Source organism: Mirounga angustirostris, unplaced genomic scaffold (genome assembly GCF_029215605.1).
Source record: "Mirounga angustirostris isolate CCGP_5_RB_7025 unplaced genomic scaffold, mMirAng1.0.hap1 SCAF_2, whole genome shotgun sequence".
Classification (NCBI taxonomy): Eukaryota; Metazoa; Chordata; class Mammalia; order Carnivora; family Phocidae; genus Mirounga; species Mirounga angustirostris.
In genome coordinates this window covers 70,729,552-70,747,564 of record NW_026991710.1, presented here as the reverse complement: position 1 = coordinate 70,747,564, position 18,013 = coordinate 70,729,552, and the positions used below count along the sequence as shown (strand labels likewise).

General features: G+C 42.3%; 1 protein-coding gene across 7 annotated transcripts in view; it reads right to left on the bottom strand.

Annotated features, from left to right (window-relative positions):
* Positions 1-18,013, bottom strand: part of PKD2 (polycystin 2, transient receptor potential cation channel) — a 63,279-nt gene that overhangs the window by 23,933 nt on the left and 21,333 nt on the right. For all 7 annotated transcript variants that reach the window (XR_010409464.1, XM_064584771.1, XM_064584774.1 and 4 more), the window contains exons 3-8: positions 17,177-17,310; positions 15,370-15,620; positions 10,732-10,956; positions 8,033-8,261; positions 2,845-3,012; positions 326-507 (exon numbers count right to left, since the gene is read on the bottom strand). Coding sequence is in view for 6 of the 7 variants with exons in the window: in XM_064584771.1 (XP_064440841.1) it covers positions 326-507; positions 2,845-3,012; positions 8,033-8,261; positions 10,732-10,956; positions 15,370-15,620; positions 17,177-17,310 (1,189 nt within the window). In the remaining variant the exon portion in view is untranslated. The remainder of the gene's footprint in view (positions 1-325; positions 508-2,844; positions 3,013-8,032; positions 8,262-10,731; positions 10,957-15,369; positions 15,621-17,176; positions 17,311-18,013) is intronic.

Below are 18,013 nucleotides of genomic sequence, written 5' to 3'. Positions count from 1 at the left end.
TGCAAATATAGGCAAATGTCTCTTAGAAGCTGCCATCTGCATTGAGTGCTGAGAAGCCCTCTGCCTTTGTAACAGTATTGCTTTCCTACAGCTGTTCTACTATGTCTCATTACTCTAGAGCTGCTGTCTTAAGCTTATCAGCATTAAGCATTGCCCTCTTTGCATCAGTGGGTCATCGCTTCTGGGAAAGATAATTAATTCTTATTTTTAAATAACTATTTGAAAATACTTGTTGATGAAATAGCAACTGTGAAGATTTCTTTATCCTTCAGAAGGCAGTGACATCTCTAATTAAATTTTTCTTTTTAATTTCATATATACTTACATACACTCTTGGAAAGTACTGAAGTCATCAACTTGAGTGCCAAAGACGAGGTAGGCCAACTGAGCATATGCTAAGAAAATAATGAAGAACATAATTGCAAAGCCAAAGAGGTCTTTGGCACACCGAGACATGGTTGTGGAGAGCTGACTCATGGTCCTGTTAAAGTTGATGAATTTGAAGAGCTGTAACAGAAGGAAGATATCAACAGATGAATGGGTGAACAAAATGTGGTAGATACGTACAATGAAATGTTATCCAGCCTTACCAAGGAATGAAATTTTGATATAGGCCAAAACATGGATGAACCCTGGAAACATTATGCTAAGTGAAATAAGCCAGACACACACACAAAAAACAACTATTATATGATTGCACTAACATGGAGTAGCTAGACTATGGAAATTCATTGAGATAGACGAGGTTACCAGGGCCTGGGGTGAGGGGGGAATTTGGAGTTAGTGTTTACTGGATACAGAGTTCAGGTGGATTGATGAAAAAGTTCTGGAAATACATATGGTGATTGTTGGACAACAATGTGAATGCAATTAATGTCACTGACTTGTACACTTAAAAATAGTGAAAGTTATAAATTTTATGTTACATGTATTTTACAACAACATTTTTGGAAGAGAGAGAATAATGACTTGCTTTTTCCCCTAAACCCAGCAACTTCTCTTTTCTCATTCAAAGAGTATTTGTTGAGTGCCCACCATGGGCCAGGCCCTGTTCTTGGAGCTGGGAACAGCAGAGAACAGAACAAAGCTCCTGTTCTGATGTTGCTAAAATTTTACGTGATGGTTGCAATATAGTAAAAACAGGTTTAAATCATAATTAAGAGGATTAGGGATATTCTTCCCCCTAAGAAAGATTAAAAGAGGGGGGGGGAAAAAGCCACAAATGAAAACTAGTGAAGAAAAACAAAAAAAACCCCTCCAGGAGATACTTACTGTATGTTATTAACTGTCATTCATTATTTAGCGACTATGTGCCAGGCATTATGGGAAGGGCTATGTATACTGACTCAGATCTTTGCAATGAGATTGAAATACTGGTATCCTGCCCTCAGGAGGCAGCCAGGGCTCAGAGCCAGCAGCTGAACTCAGCTTTGTCTGACAGCAAAGCCATACCGAACATTTCTATAGGCAACACTAAGGACGGCTGTTCAGGTTGCTCATCCCAGCCCCGAGGCATGACAAGCTGCATAGCTCTAGCTCAAAGTCCCGATGGAAAACCATTAGGGGGATACATCAGAAGCCAAGTCGCAGTCCCTGCCCTAAAGAACTTTAATGGCAGTCTAAGTTTCCGAAGCAGAATAGTTACAAGCAAAACACTAAATAAAACACTCAGCCTGAGGCACAAATTGAAAGGAAATCTCTAGAATTTACTCTTATACACTGTTTTGGGCCACAATAAACATTTTTTGAAGGTTGTTGTAATCACATTACTTAATTCCTATTGGATTTGGATTATTTATTACTATTTTATGATAAAGGTTTGGTGTGTGAGTGGTGGTTTTTCCTGAACAAGCATGTAACTAAATAAATAGCAAGACAGATACAGGATGAGGCCTACACCCTCCGATAAATCTCAGGCCTTCCAGGTGTGAGTACCAATTCAGGAAAAAAAATAACTGTTGGTGAGGAGCTTCTAGAAGAGTGCTGTTTAATAGAACCTTCCGTGACGAAGGAAATGTTCTTTATTTCCACCGTCCAGTACAGTAGTCATCAGCCACATACAGACACTGAGGCCTTAAAATGTGGCTAGAGGGACAGAGAAACTGAATGTTCAATGGTATATAATTTGATTAATTAAAATTTCCATTTCAATAGCCACTTGAGGCTGGTAGCTACCATCTGGAGAGCAGAGTGACATGCGGGCAGCTGCCTCATTATTACTACAATTTCCTGCATCTCCAGAATTGAGGCTCATTTGTACATGAAATGCCCTCATCTTTCACATACATGGAAATGTACACTATGTTTCAGAAAAGAAGGAAACGGATAATTAAGGTACTACTTGGAAGAGTATGGATCTGTCCCAATCTCAATTCTAGGTAAAGCTTCCGTCTGGCCTCCACCCAGAAAAGGGGCAATCCTTCTATAGATCATTTCCAATACATCTTTCCATCCCTTCCCATCCGCACCCCTCATTCTTGGCTCCTTTTCCTTCACCTGGTCGCACCGTAACAGGTGAAACTCAGACCTGTCCCTGTGATAGTGTAGCCGAGGGCCCCACGCCCAGCTGACGTTGAAAAGGGCTCTTAATTGCACTTGATAAACAAACCTGCAGGGACAGGTCTTGCAAAAGCGCAGCTCAGGTCACAGGAAGCACCATTCACACTGAGAGGAAGGATCACATGGGTCCTGCTAGTTTACTTGCAAAATGTGAAGCAGCTATGGCTGGCTATTTGAATTTGGCCACAAAAAGCAAACTCAAGTCCTCCAGCATTTTGTGTTGTTCATGTTAGTAAAAAGAAGAGAAAACTATTAAAAATCCAGACCATGAACTCTGCAGATTACCTTAATCCAGACAAAAAATACGATGACAGCAGCTATATTGTTGAACTGTATTTGCCAGTATGCCAGATGCTCGAAGTTGGGGAAAGTATTTTGATCTTCTCGAAACTGTAGTAGCACCTCCACACTGGATGTTCTATATATGTTAATTCCTATAGCTACCACTGACAGCTGGAAAACAAAAGATTTATATATTATTACAGTGTTTTAGAAACATGTAACTTACCTTAAAATGACTATTTTTCCTTACCCATGTATTACTCCTAGGGCTCACCGACTACTTATCTAAATCACTCATACGAATGACAAGCGTTGAGCACAGCCACGAAACAGGTGTAACAATAAGCCAGCTGCATTCCCTTAGCTGGGAAGAGAAACCCACTGAGTACACGTGTACGTGTGCACACGTGCGTGCGAACACACACACACATGACATGTTGCTATATTACAAACTCAAACTCAAACAGGAATGCCTTGTTTTTTCTGCCACCCTCATTGAAATCATGTCCCCCCCTTCTCAGCCTCATCTTGCTTTGTTTCTGTTTTTGTTTTCAATTGCCAGCCATACATTTTTTCTACTATTCAACAAATACAAGTGGATATCTATGTATACAGTACTGTGCCAGGGGCTAAGAGGAAGAGTAGAAGTAAAATGCACAAACTCTGTTCTCAAGAAACTTATACTCTGGTTCAAGACCAGATATACACACAAAAATAACTAGTAACACAAAAACCTAGTAAGGAGTTGGCATCACACAACACAAGGTGAAGGATGAACAAGACATATCTAAAAAGAGTGCTCTTAAGAGGAAAGAAGATGCTTGGTCTTAAAAGATGGTGTGGATGAGGGTCAGAATGGGCTCAAGAAGACTTGCAGTGGGAATATATGTGAGCCAAGGGTTTCCCTCCTGCTCGTTTCTGTCCCTTAACTCATGACCATGCAACTTTTCACATCGGCTTCAGTTCTGGGCTCTAAAACCAGATCTGAGGAGAACATTGGGCCCTACTTGCATCCATCACCACTAGATTAAGGTGTAGGTGTGGAAAATGCCAGAGGTTAACCATTACAACCTGGGCCTCCTGTGGGGTCTGAAGTCACAGCAGGTGGGTTGTCACAGGTGCTGAGACCTTTGCTGTCCATTCCCTTTCTCTTCTCATGCATGATAGTCAAAGACCACTTCATTAGCCCTTCTTAAGATGGCTGTCTTGATCATGGCTCAAGGTGATTATCATAACAAAGACCAGCCTGGCTACCAACCACAGCTGAAAAAGCCAACATCACCACCTTTTCTTTGTCTGGGAAGGATTCCCAGAACAAATCTTGTATTTTTGTGCTGGTGGTGGGAATATTTTCCTTGAGTTCTCTGGAATACACTGAAAATATGTCTCTATGTTGACTTAGTTGAGAGGGAAGGGTTAACTGACTGAACAATAACTCTTTACCCAACTCTCACTAGGGACGATTGCTTTGTACCCAGGGTGTAGTCGTTTATACAACGTCAATATCATATCAGTACACTGAATTTCCCAGAGAATTTTTCTTGAATGAGAGAAAAGAGATGAGGGAAAGAGATTTTCTAAGCACTTGAGTTATGTTCTCCTGAGTTTTCTTTGGGATTCTCATCCCCATCTACAAAAGAACTTTCCTTCCTTAATGTAAGCTTCATAAAGGCAGGGGTTTGGGTTGTTTTGTTCAGTCCTATATCCCCAATGCCTAGAACAATGCCAGGCACATAGTAGGTGCTCAGAAAATATTTCTTGAATAAATAATCATTTTCATCCTTGAAACCTACCAATCAACAAAATTATTTGAATTCAGACTTCTTTTTCTTTTAAGATTTTATTTATTTGAGAGAGTGAGAGCAAGAGAGCTAGAGCACGAGTGGGGGGAGGAGCAGAGGGAGAGGGAGAAGCAGGTTCCCCACTGAGCAGGGAGCCTGATACGGGGCTTGATCCCTGGACTCTGGGATCATAACCTGAGCCGAAGGCAGACGCTCAACCGACTGAGCCACCAGGCGCCCCGAATTTAGACTCCTTAATAGTCTTCTTTTTATCAGTAATTCTGCTAGAAAGACTGTTTAGGTCAAATAGGTTGACTAAAGTAAGCCCATAGATTTCAGAGTCTTTGTTAAAGAAACAAAAGGAAAACAGGGAAAATAATTTCAAAATGATTCCAAGATGTTATATTTATATTTAGGGTAGAATTACTTCTCAAGTTCCAGGTGTGCCTTAGTCTGATAAAAATGCCTTTGCTTTTTTTCAGGGGGTTGAAGGTCCTGTGTAGCACTGGGCTTATTTTGGAGGGTGAGCAGAAGGTGTGCCCTCATTTCTGCTAGGTCAGGGAAAGTTTCAAAGGAGAAGAACGATTCCAGTAGCCCTTCCTTATTCTTTACAAAAGCACACTGTCTGAATTGTTGTCTTGGCAGTACTTAGAGTTCAAAAAAACAAGAATAGCACAATGAAGCAAGTTTTCAAAGAAATACTTGCAAAATGTTGTGGCTGCTGAGCCAAAGAAACGATCCTCAATTTCCATGATATCAACAGCTATTTTCTCCAAAGTGGGTACAAGGCAATTCCCTGGGGTGTGGAAATAAAATATGAAAATTTCTATCCAAGTGAAAAGAAAGTATTAGAATTCTATTTGTATTTTTTTAACCCAATCCTTCAAATTCTCTGTTGTCTATGTTTTTACAAATGTACCTATTATGCCTCCCCACACACTCACGCAGAGTTTATAAATAAATGGAATATATTAGGGTGTGTTGTTAAAGTTTTTACTGATAGGTGTACATAATCGAAGAGGTTGATTGCCACTAACTATTCTTTTGCTGATACTGAAGGTATTTGGTTAAAATCCAAACAAACCTGCCATTAATGAGCATATCACACTCACACTCACCTTTTTACCTTTATTCTCACTGACTTAACTATAAATATATCCATATAAACTAAAAAGGCAGGGTTTGCAATCTTAGGGTTCCAAACAATAATTGTTTTCTAGAATAATTTTTTTTTTTTTAAGATTTTATTTATTTATTTGACAGAGAGAGACACAGCGAGAGAGGGAACACAAGCAAGGGGAGTGGGAGAGGGAGAAGCAGGCTTCCTGCGGAGCAGAGAGCCTGATGCGGGGCTCGATCCCCAGACCCTGGGATCATGACCTGAGCCGAAGGCAGACGCTTAACGACTGAGCCACCCAGGCGCCCCTCTAGAATAATTTTCAATGTATATGGACCCACACTCTTCCATCATGCAGTTCAGAAATATGTTGAAAAATTACTTCCAGTATCCTTGCCTTTCCTGCCTCCTTAAATGGTGAAATTCCTTTGTTACTGTTATTAATATACCGAGAATTTAGGGATCCACAGTTTGCCTACAGGAATTGTGTGATGTTACATAGTCATCGTGAAAGAAGGGATGCACTTCTAAATGCATCAGGGTCGAACGGGTTCCACCCCGAATTCTACAGGAATTTTTATTTGAAGTAAAAGCTCTTTCTGAATTACAGATGCATGTAGCCTGAGAGGCAATGGCAGAGTGGCTAAGGTTAGCTAAGGTTACCGTGAGAACTGAGTGTACATCTGGATATGAAAAGCACTTGGAACTGTGTCTGACACGCATGACTTCTAAAGCTTTAGCGATTATTATTGTTATTGCTCCAGTTAATATTATTGTCATGCAATACAGATCTATATAGTTCTTTTCAATGTCTTAAGCATTCTTTTACTCACATATGAATAACATTTTTCTATATTTAAAACATCTTAATAATATTTTCTATATTTTGCCAACTAATTGTAGTGATGATCTGATAATGGCTTGATGTAAATGCTTCACGAAGCCCAAATGAACTTTTGGTTGTTATGGGCAGGGGGAGAATAATGGCCAAGAAGTAGGGTAATGGAAGAGAGAACCCTGATAGGGTAATGCACCACCTACTGAGATTTCAGGGGGGCTCTGTCAGCGGGCAATGGGCAGTGGAAAGGACGGGCTTTTAGGCACGTAACAATTAAGCCTGCTCTTACATGCTTCGATGTGTAACAGGACTCAGCAAAAGATCATGCGTTCTTGCTGAAGGGGGAAAAGTTGGTCAAAATGCATTTTTCCAGGGAGGCCCTGGCAGGAAGTGATGAGGATGATGTGGAAGGGAAACCATGTTGAACAAGTGTAAAAATTATAATAGTCAAGGGCAGGCAGGGGGTCTACAAGGTGTCATAGTCTCGACTCTATCCTCACTGCCTTCTGATTTTCTTGAACCTGATACAGAAAACGTGGATGGTCCCTCACTGGTATTTTGTCTTTTTTTTTTTTAAGATTTTATTTATCCGAGAGAGAAAAGAAAGAGAGAGAGAGAGAGATCACAAGCAGGGGTAGAGGGAGAAGCAGGCTCCCCACTGAGCAGGGAACCCAATGCGGGGCTCCATTCCAGGAGTCCTGGGATCACGACCTGAGCCAAAGGCAGACGATTAACTGACTGAGCCACCCAGGTACCCCCTCACTAGTATTTTGTACGCTGAACTATTTGCAGGAAATTTTAAACTGCTACCCCAAATATTTTCAAGATGTTTCTTCTTGCTGTAACTTTACACATGTGCAGAAAAATACAAAATAATTTTTGCTAAAAAAAAAAAAAAAAAAAATTTTTGCTAGTAGTTGAAGACAAATATCATTAACAATAACAAAAAAGAATAAACAAAACATTCTTTTCTCCCTCATGTCTCATATGGCATGCCAAAGCCAAATATGAATTACTAAGTTATTCTTTTTTTTTTTTTTTATGTCTTGGAACTCTTGCTGTATCAGCACATACGATCTTTCATTTTTTAAAAAAATTATTTATTTGTTTTTAAGTAATCTCTATACCCAACGTGGGGCTCAAACTCAGGACCCCGAGATCAAGAGTCACATGCACTTCCAACTGAGCCAGCCAGGTGCCCCACTAAGTTTTTCTTGTTATTAGTGTGGCTAATTGATAGCTTATCATAAATACCTCTCTACTTCTATATTCAGAAGGGTTACTCATGCAAAATGAGATATTGATTAGTAACACTGAAGTTGAAATAGCAGAGGAGAACGTTTAGATTCTCCTTCAGGAATATCAGAATCCACAATACTGAGGAGATAGATCAAGGACTCTAATTAACATGTTTTTATAACAGAGTAGGGAATTTGGTGTTGTTCTCAAACCTACCACAATGATCACAACATCCAGACAATTCCAGAAACTCCTGAAATAGTGTAGCTTGTGAATGCGAATTTCCAATATCTCTTCCACCACATAGTAAAGGATAAAAAAACAAAAGATAATCTCACAGGCTGCCAGGAAGAAATCAAAAGTTGTGACATATCGGATCAGCTTTACAGGCTGAAATTGCCAAGATGGAATCACACCGCCTGTTGCTGGGAATTCAACCAATAACCTGCGTTGCAATAAGAACAATTAAAACAGTAACAACAACAACACATGGATGCAGCCAGGAAGGACATCCATCTATTCTGTCCCTGTACTAATAAGGGATTGAAACGGCAGCTACAAGTCACCCCAAAGTCGTGGCAGAGTATTTTTAATCACAGCTAGTAACTACATACTTGTACAATTCTGTGCCCCCAAAAGGAACAAGACTTCCCAAGTCCTCCTAAAGAGATTACTCCTCCTCAGTCTCCCCTTTACTTTTTCGGTATTTATACTCCTCAAAATGCTCTATAGTTTTGTTTTGTTTAATGTAGAAGTTAATCAACAAATAAGCCTTTCTAGGACTTTTATTAAATCCAAGTAATTCAACTAGGCAATGAAGAATGTAAGAAATATAACTCATGCATTCAAACATGTATGGCCTGTCGAGAAGTAGGATGTGTGTGTAAGTATATATATGTGTGTATGTGTATATATACACAAACTGGGTTTCTCATTCATTCATTTGATATCACCTAACTAGCACTAATAATTTGCCCTAGGGGCTATTCTTGCTACCCTTCCCAGAGCCTACAGTTAATAGGTGTTCAGTAAATGTCTGACAGTCTAAAACAGTAACATGTATTTTTTTACAGTCACACTGATGGCACTGATGTTTAGTGTTTTAGCATAACTGAAGTGAGGATGTTTCTTGCCTAACTCCCATTTCATAGGTGTCACAGTGAGAAAATTCAATGATTCGTTTAATGGTACAACTTCCCTATCAAACTAGAAATAGAATACCTAGCTCCTTAAGACTTTTAAAAAACCTTCAGTCAACTATTAGGTATAACTATCTCTCCCTTTCCAGGATGGGTAGCCACACCTAGAGCCTGAGTGTCTAGGACTCAAGCAAGAGCAATAATCAGGTCCAGGCAGAGACTACGGCAAATTAGAATTGGTCAAAGAAGAGTGAAAATTCTTCCTTCCTCTTCACTGTCAATCTCCTGTTTTTTGTTTGTTTTTTGTTTTCTTCCTATTCGATGTGTTGGAGAGTATGGGTAAGAACCAAAAGCCCAGGAGAGCAATACTGAAATGAAGCGCCTCGTCATAGGTTCAGTGTGAACTTGGAAGGGCAGAAAGTAGCCTCTGTGCTCTCTATCCTGCTCTGGCCCTGCGTCTGTCAACCCCTCCAGAAACGTAGACAGCAGCAGAGAGAAATGAAATAATCGCCTTGACAATATTCACTTGTCAAGTATGGGGAGGAAGTAGAAGACATACTCAAGGCCTTCTATAGATATTCCCTTCAATTTCAATCAGAGTTGAGTGCCTGTTTTTATCCTCTCTCTATCCGCACTGAAATCGTTAGGAAAAGTTCAATAATAATTGCAATCGATTTTCATTCATTTCTAGTAATAACTCATTTGACTTCATGGGATATTATTTCCTTCAAAAGTTGTTAAATACATGGTCTGGAAGAATCCAACTGGCCATGTAAAGCTGGCATGCATTTAGCCTCAAAAATGATCACAAAATAAGGATATTATGAGAATTTATCCTTCTTATTTGGTTGGTAAATATATATGCAAGTAATTCATGCCAGCGATGTCTGGGTGTTGCTGACATGTTCACCAGGAGGATTAAAGGGGGTGAACTCTGGATCCCCCTTGCCTTGTTTTACTTTTTCTTTTTTATAGTACATACTACCTTCTAATATACTATTTAATTAATTTGTTTCTTTCGTTTATTGTTTATTGTCTATCATCGGTCTCCTCCTGGTTGAGTGCAAGCTCTGTAAGAGCAAGGATTTTTATTTTATTCACTTATGTCCCAAGAGCCAAGAACAGTGCCTGGTACATATTAAGTGTCCAATATATGTTTGCTGAATAAATGAATGTATGAACAAAAGGCCCCAAACAAGCCCATAGGATTTTTGTCAGTTTTCTCCCTGCTAACCAAGTGATCATGATGGCAATGTCACAGGATCTCAGAAGGAACTTTATGTGCCTTTAGTGAATCTTATGTGTAAGCAGATGCCTGGGTATTCTCCTGAACCTAGGCATAGCCCCTGACTGCCGTGCTTGTATTCTTAAATAGCATGGGCCTCATCTGACAGTGGGAAACTCAGGGAAATGAGTCAAGATTTGATGGCCAGAGGCCCTGGTAACAGAGCATATAGCACTGATCATCTTTATAATGAGTAAGAATAGATGTTAGCAAAATACGGTGCTTTTTCTGGGAAGGTTCCAGCTTTGGGATAAACTTGGACCAGACTTTTAAGTTTCTTCCCAACTCATAATATTCTAGGATCCTAACTCCCTTTCACCAAATATATTTATCTCACTAAGCCTTTGGTTTTCACCCTTCCCTTGCTATTGACTCTGATCCTCAGCACTCTCTTTTAGCTAACTGCAGCAATGGTTTCCTGGTCTCTCTCAAGACTAGGATGTACCTACAAATACACAGACGTGGGAGGGATCAGTGCCCTTGGTACACACCTGATCACACAGAACAGGTTAATGTTGGCGTTGTATACTGAAAAGTCAATAAAAGTTGCCCTGGTTCCTCGGTCCAGCCAGCCATTTTTCTTGAGGCTAGCAACCTGGGCAGCTGTCTCCTCTCTTGTTCTTGACAAATCCAGGTAATAGCCAGCTCCGCTATAGGTTGCAATCATTCCCCAGTGGCTACTCCCATTCAAGTCTTTTTCACTTGTGTAGATCCAACTAATTAAAAAACAAATGAGAACAAAACAAACAGATAAAATCAGTGGAACTCTTATGGCAAATGCAAAGGCAGTTGGTTCCTGGTAAGACAGAGTATATAATAAATCAATATAAGTCTTATCAAGCTGGGTAATGTGCTTGGTGTGGTGCTTCGTGTTTTCTTATTTAATTCTCATATACTTATTATCCCCATTTTAGGAACGAGGGCCCTGAAGCTTAGTGAGGTCAACTCAGTCTCAAAGCTTTTGAGGTTATTGTCAGGAACCTACACCAGGACTGCCTGTCTCTAGAATCTGTGCTATTAGCCCTTAGTTTATATGGTTGCCTTCCCTGGGTAACTATACTCAGGGGCTAGATGACTCTAGGCTCTCAGAGAAAATTGCAGCCAAGAGGTACAAGTTCATCAAGTACCACTGTCAGCAACTGAACTAAACAAGACTCCACAGGGCATTTGGGAATTAATTAATTGATTAATTAACTTGAGAGGGGGAGAGAGAGAAAGTGGTGGGGAGTACAGGGAGAGGGAGAGAGAGGGAGAAAATCTTAAGCAGGCTCCATGACCAGTGCAGATCCCAACATGGGGCTCAATCTCAGGACCTTGAGATCATAACCTGAGCTGAAATCAAGAGTTTGACACCAACGGACTGAGCCACCCAGGCACCTTAGGGCATTTGGGAATTTAATCCACAAATACTGACAGAGGTTCTCTTAGGAACCAGATGCTTCTTTGGCATTAATGAGGATATAAAGATATAAAAGGAAAGAACCAAGTTCCTTTCCTTCTCTAATTTACAGTAAATAGGGAGAGAAGAGTCATGAAACAATTAAAATACAAGGTCGATGGATGATATCCAATGGAGAAGTAAGAGAACTTTCTCGGGCAGATCAGAGGAGAGCTATCCTCATCCAGGGGTCCAGTGCCAGGGAAGGTGCATCAGAGAAAGCTTTTGGAAGAAGCCGCAGTGGACCCGGGCTGTGAAAGGTAAATAGGATTCAGGCAGGCACCAGTGGATGGGAAGGGCATTTTCAAGCCTGGGCCCGGCGGGGCCGGAGAAGTACAAGGCACCCAGCTGGCAGCTGAGTTCAGCTCACATACGATGAAGAAAGAAGGCTGAAAGGTAGACTGTGATCAGATTGTGAAGAGCAAGCAGGAAGGGGTCACTGAGGGAAGGTTTCTGAGAGGCATGGAACAGGGTTCCTCCGGTGGCTGCAGGAAAAGACTGGAGTGGCGAGAATAGGGGCCTCACATGTAGCCAAAGGGGCCACAGCGGGTCCGAGACCGCCTTTCCTTAGGAAGGCCTGCTTGCAAGGTTGCAGGGTTATGCCTTGGCTGCCATCTGGAACTTGACTGCTAAACAGCTCCCTACACTGATATAAAACTTGTCTGGCTGCTTCTCTCTCTCCCTCTGCCTCACCTCCCCCCGCCCCCATCCCCCCCAGCCCCGCTCATATGTGCGCACTCTCAAATAAATAACATCTTAAAAAAAAAACAACAAAAATGTTGTGTGACTGGGAAGAGTGGCTGTCTGTACAAACACAGTGGCTCATGCCCAACACCTGCTTTCCTTCTGGACTGACTACCTTGGGCACTGAGTCTCTAACGAGCCTCTCTGACAGACAACATTTCATACATGTCGTTATGGTCCGTTATAGGTTGTAGCCCATCATGGGGCCTGTGTGACTCCCACTGGGAGAGCACTTTTGGGAGCCTGCATTTTTTTTTTTTCCTCCAAACTCTACCCCATGTGCCTGTACCCTCTGCTGCTTCTGCTTTTATCCTTCTGTTGCACTGAAGCTTAGCCATGAATGCGACTGGGTGACGAATCTTGTGAATCCTTCCAGAACATCACTGAACCTGGGAGTGGCCCTGCGGGCTCTGACACAGCTCAGTTAGCAGTGCCTGCAATAACCCAGAGGTGATGATGAGGCCTGAACCAGAGCAATGAGAGGAAGACAGGAAGACAGACAGGAAGGATGGACAGAGGACACTGCAGTGACTGTCAGCAGAACGTGGCCTCTGATTTGGAAGTTGAAGCGAGGGAGAAGGGACATCTGAAAAATGATTGGAGACTCTTTTTGGATAATGCAAAGGAGCTGGTAGGACACAGGTAGGATACAGATTTGTTTTTTGTTTCCTATCACTAGAACATAAGCTCTGTGAAGACAGCGGGTTTGTTTCTGTTTTGTTTCCTGCTGCTTTGTTACCCCAGCCAGCACCAAGGGCGTTTCTAGAAGAGGGAGACTTCACTGAGAAAATGCTGGCCCATGTTAACACTCTGTATATTTGTTAATGAAATGATAAATTATCAAACAGACATGAGAGAGGAAGCCACTGGAATGCCGAGGGAAAAAACGTAAAGAAAGAAGAATATAGAACCTAGGAATGAGAGAGAAGCGGGAGAGTTAAGAGGAGGATTAGAGAATGAAGGCAACCCCAAGTTTAGTGTCTCTCTCAGAAGTCAAAAGAATGAGCAATCAACCTAGCCGGTTTCTGCAGAGGTTGAATGGGATCGAGATCGAGAATTGGTCATTGGGTTGGCAAACTCAACAAATCCACTGGGGGCTTCCAAGAGAGACGTCAGAAGCACAGGGCTTAAGCTTTAAGGGGTGAACCAACGGTAAGGGAATGGAAGTGGCAAGTGAAGGCTCTTCTTTCCTAAAGCTTGTGGAGTTCAAGGGAAGGAGACATGGGAGTAACGTGAGAATAGGGCAGCATCAAGGGGTGGTTGAGACACATGGTGGTCCATCCCAGAGTGGAAATCACCCATTCACCCATGCCTCTGGTGGGTCTTCACTGAGCAGCTTTAGATACCAGGCAGCGGCCAAGGCTTTGAGAATACAGCATTGAACAAAATACAGTCCCTGCGCTCCAGAAGCCTGAATACTGGTAAGGAGCTGAGGGCGGCCAGGAGCCACCCAACAGCGTAATTAATATGGAAGAAGCGATGTGGTTTAGTGAAGAAACATGGGTTTTGGAGTCAGGCTGGTTAAATCCCAGCATGGTTCCATTTACGAGCTGCGATGCTTTGGGTAAGTGAGCCTCAGTTTTTTCATCAACAAAATGGAGATGACATGTATTTCAGGTTGTTTTGTGAAAGCAGATGAGATAATGCATGAAATCACTTCTTAAATACCATCTGGTAGTGGCTGCATCCACTGCTCTTATTAATGCTATGAGATAGAGTAAAATATTAAACCAGGTACTACAGTTTAAGGGCATGTTTATGCTTTGCAGGAGCTAGAAAAAGGAGTAGAGCAAAGTCATTATCAAAGCCGGACAAAATGTCTTTCAGGATGATTCAATCCCTTTATGCTAAATCTTCTGACCTTTACTTAGTGTGTTCCTTATGGACCCTGGTACTAAATAAGGTATGCGCTGGATGATAGACAAAGAATCTGATCATGGGAAGGCTGTCTGCCCCCACTGTATATTAACAAATCTGGAGTCTGGGTGTCTCAGGTCAAAACAGGGATCTAGATGAACTGACAGAATTAGCTTAGTAAAGTCTAGAAGACTATTCTAACCATACTGACTCACCCAGGGGCAGTGACCCTAAGAGGCCCACCTTGGGACAGCTTGAGAGCTCTTCTTATTTCTTTATAATAACTACAGTAATTCTAAAAGTAATGATTATCCTCCCCCCCCCTTTTTTTTAAAGATTTTATTTATTTATTTGACAGAGAGAGAAAGCACAAGCAGGGGGAGCGGGAGAGGGAGAAGCAGGCTCCCCGCCGAGGAGGGAGCCTGATGCAGGACTTGATCCCAAGGACCCTGGGATCATGACCTGAGCCGAAGGCAGATGCTTAACCATCTGAGCCACCCAGGTGCCCGACTATCTTCCCTTAATACATAAGATGTTTTAAGTATGATTACAAAAGAACACCAAAAATCCCTGCAAATATGCACATGGACAATACATACTCAAAATCATAAACACACACTTGAGAGGACAGGCTTTAAAGCAGACACGAAACTGCCTCACAAGCTTATTACACACTTTAAATACCTGTACTTTGAACCAAAATGTATTTGTAAATGCTAGTAAAATGAGAATTTCTGTACCAGGATAGTTCTCAGTAACAACCTAGTGAATGATGTCACCGGATCTAGAAAAAAAGGATCCAGACATCTTCAAAGAAACCTCCAAAGGCCCAGGTAGCTACTTTTGATGGGCCATGTGGTCAATAATTTAGCCTTTTGAAAAATATGTATGCAGAAGCTGAAGGGGGTAAAAAGTAGAAAAAGCTTGAGAAACCAAAGGCCAATTTGGCCATGGTCTTAACTCTATGCACTGAAGATTCATTTAAAGCATCTTCTCCTTGGTTAAGGGGTTAGAGGATGAATGAATGAATGAATGAATGAGTGAATGAGAAGCCAGGGCGCGCATGGCCGCCGGGGGCACAGACACTTACGGGGTTCCATTTCTTGGACCGAAAGGAGCTCTGTCTTCACTACTGACTGAGTAGACATCATAGCATTCTTTAATCTCATCTCTCAAGTCCTGGGGGATAGAACAGGATCCATTTCTGACTTTGAGTTGCCGGATACGTGGCACCCCTAACAGGAGGTTCTCGTAGTAGATGAAGCTTCGGTTGTCAGCTTCGGTTCTGTTGCTGGGCTGTGTCTTCCAGTACAGCCCATCCAATAAGGCACCTTCTGTGAACTGAAAGTGAAGGAAACATTTTTTAAAAAATTTGTTAAAAGCCCCAAGCTTAGCTTTGTAGCTGCTTTGCTCTTTCCTGGAATGTTTGTACGACCAACAGTTTGGCAACTCTATAAACAAGCATGGGTTTTGCTGTCAGAAAGATTTGGGTTGGATCTTGCTCCGTCGCTTGTTAGCTGTGAGGCCTTGAGCAGGATCCAACTTTGAGCCAAAGTTCCTGCATCTATAATATCCACCCTTTGCATGGCTGCTACCCTGGTACCCAGTGGGTGCTTAATAAATGGCAACTCTGATTTTTGCCCTAGGACTAAAGGTCAGGGGTGTGGTTCACGTAAATCCACAACCATGATCAATTTTACTTTCCCTTATTAAAATAGCATCCCACATAATCATGGTTCCAAACTTGTCTGGAGAGGAAACATCTAGTTTTGATTACCAGTCTGCCATCTGGTGGATCTTTTAAGTGTCTGGATTATTTTGGCATATGGTGAACTCAGTAACTGACCCTGCCCCTGCCACTGCCCCTGCTTTTAGAGCTTGGCATTCATTACCATGGAACTGTGTATATGGGAGAAGTCTCTTATTAGTTGCCTATGGGGAAGAAGAAGCTGTTTCTCAGTGTCAGCTTATTAGATAATCAGTAGAGATGGACTGATTTGCTCTGTTCAGGAGGGGAGAGATTCCTACTTTACAAGCATGGTTTTGGATGCCAAGTATTTTTAGGCATAAGTATTTTTAGGCATCAGTATTAACGGGTTCATATGGTCCAGTTTCCTCTATCTTTACAACCACCAACTCTGACTCTGGGGTTTAGTAAGAGTTTTAGAAAGCATCTCCGCAGGAAGAAACAAGTCTTTCCTCTCCAGTTCCCCTTCCAGTTTTCTTAGGTTCTGAGCACCATGCCTCCCAGGTCAGTTTAACATTTCTCCCGTGGTTTCACTCATAGCTTATCCTCAGTTACTGTGTTGGCTTTTGTGACAATCTGGGAAGGGGCTGGGTTGAATTTCACATCAGAGATCTCTGAAAGAATGTGCCTGCCTTGTATCAGGCGCTGCTCTAGGGCGCAGGCCATCATCAACAAGGAGACAAAAAACAAAAAACAAAGCAAGACAAAACAACCAAGTCTTGCCCTTATGGGCCATATATCCCAGGAGATACTCAACAGACATTCAATGAATCATGAATGACTGAGTGAATTATAGACGAGGGTGAGGAAGTGTCTGTCAGGCTAGAAACAAGTCCATTTTTCTTACTCCCTAACCATGTGTAAGCATTCTGATTTTTCATCTCCTCATCTGCCACCCGGGTGTAGTATCAGCCCTTACCTCATATGGTTCCTATGGGATTAAAAAAGGGAAGGTATGAAAAACTCTGCACGGTGCAAGGCACATACAAGGTTCTCAATAGAACCATGACTTCTACCAACTCACCACAGCCTACACCTCATACGGTGTCAAGCACAAGGTGGATCCTATAGATACTGCGGACTTGAATTTATGAAACCAAATGAACAATTTTCAATGGTAAAGAGGTACTTTGAAAGTCATTTGCAATACCTTCCAGAAGTCTTCCATTGAAGAAAGAGTTTTAAAGTTTGTTTTCTCTGTTTTGGACACTGGGGTGTCTAGGAAGAGTTGTGACATTATCCGGGTATAGTAGTACACATTGGAGCTCATCATCCCATATGTCACTGGAACACAGAAAAGGCCACGTGAACCCTGTGGGGGAACCCACGCACTCACTCACACACTCCCAGTGGATGGGCAGGTAGCCACAAACATTCTGCTGTGTCCCCTGCCTTCCTTCCCTTTACCATTCTTCTAGGATCTCTCCCTAACTCTTGGGCCTATAAAAGAAAGAAATTCACACTGGCTGATGTGAAACAAAACTGACTTACTACAGAGCATCAAGTGAAGATCAAGCGCCTTCACTTGACATCTGGGACATGCCTATTTAACCTAACCCCCCTCCCGCCATCAGCCCCTCCATGCAGTGAGGCCGCTCCTGGATTAGTCCCTCCATGCAGTGAGGCCGCTCAGAACAGGCCACTACAGAGGCCAGGCCGCACTCCTCGTCCTGTGGCTGGGCATGTGCTGTCACTCTCCCTATGGTAACACGGGCAGGCCGCTCTCTTCCATGTCGGTTCTCCATCCGTCTCTGCTCTGCACCATGAGGCTGACTTCTACAGACTCTACCACATGGGCTCCCTTGCCCTTTGATTTCCCCTGCATTTGGCCCAGGGGAGGCTGAACAGGAAGCCTGGGGGCCTGAGGAAAGAGAGGTTGGGTTTGCTCCCACCACCCTTACTCCATTCCCTCACCACCTGGAGGCAGCTTGGCAGGGCACCCTCTAACCTTGGCCACAGCTGCTGGGAGACTCTCCCTTCCCACAGC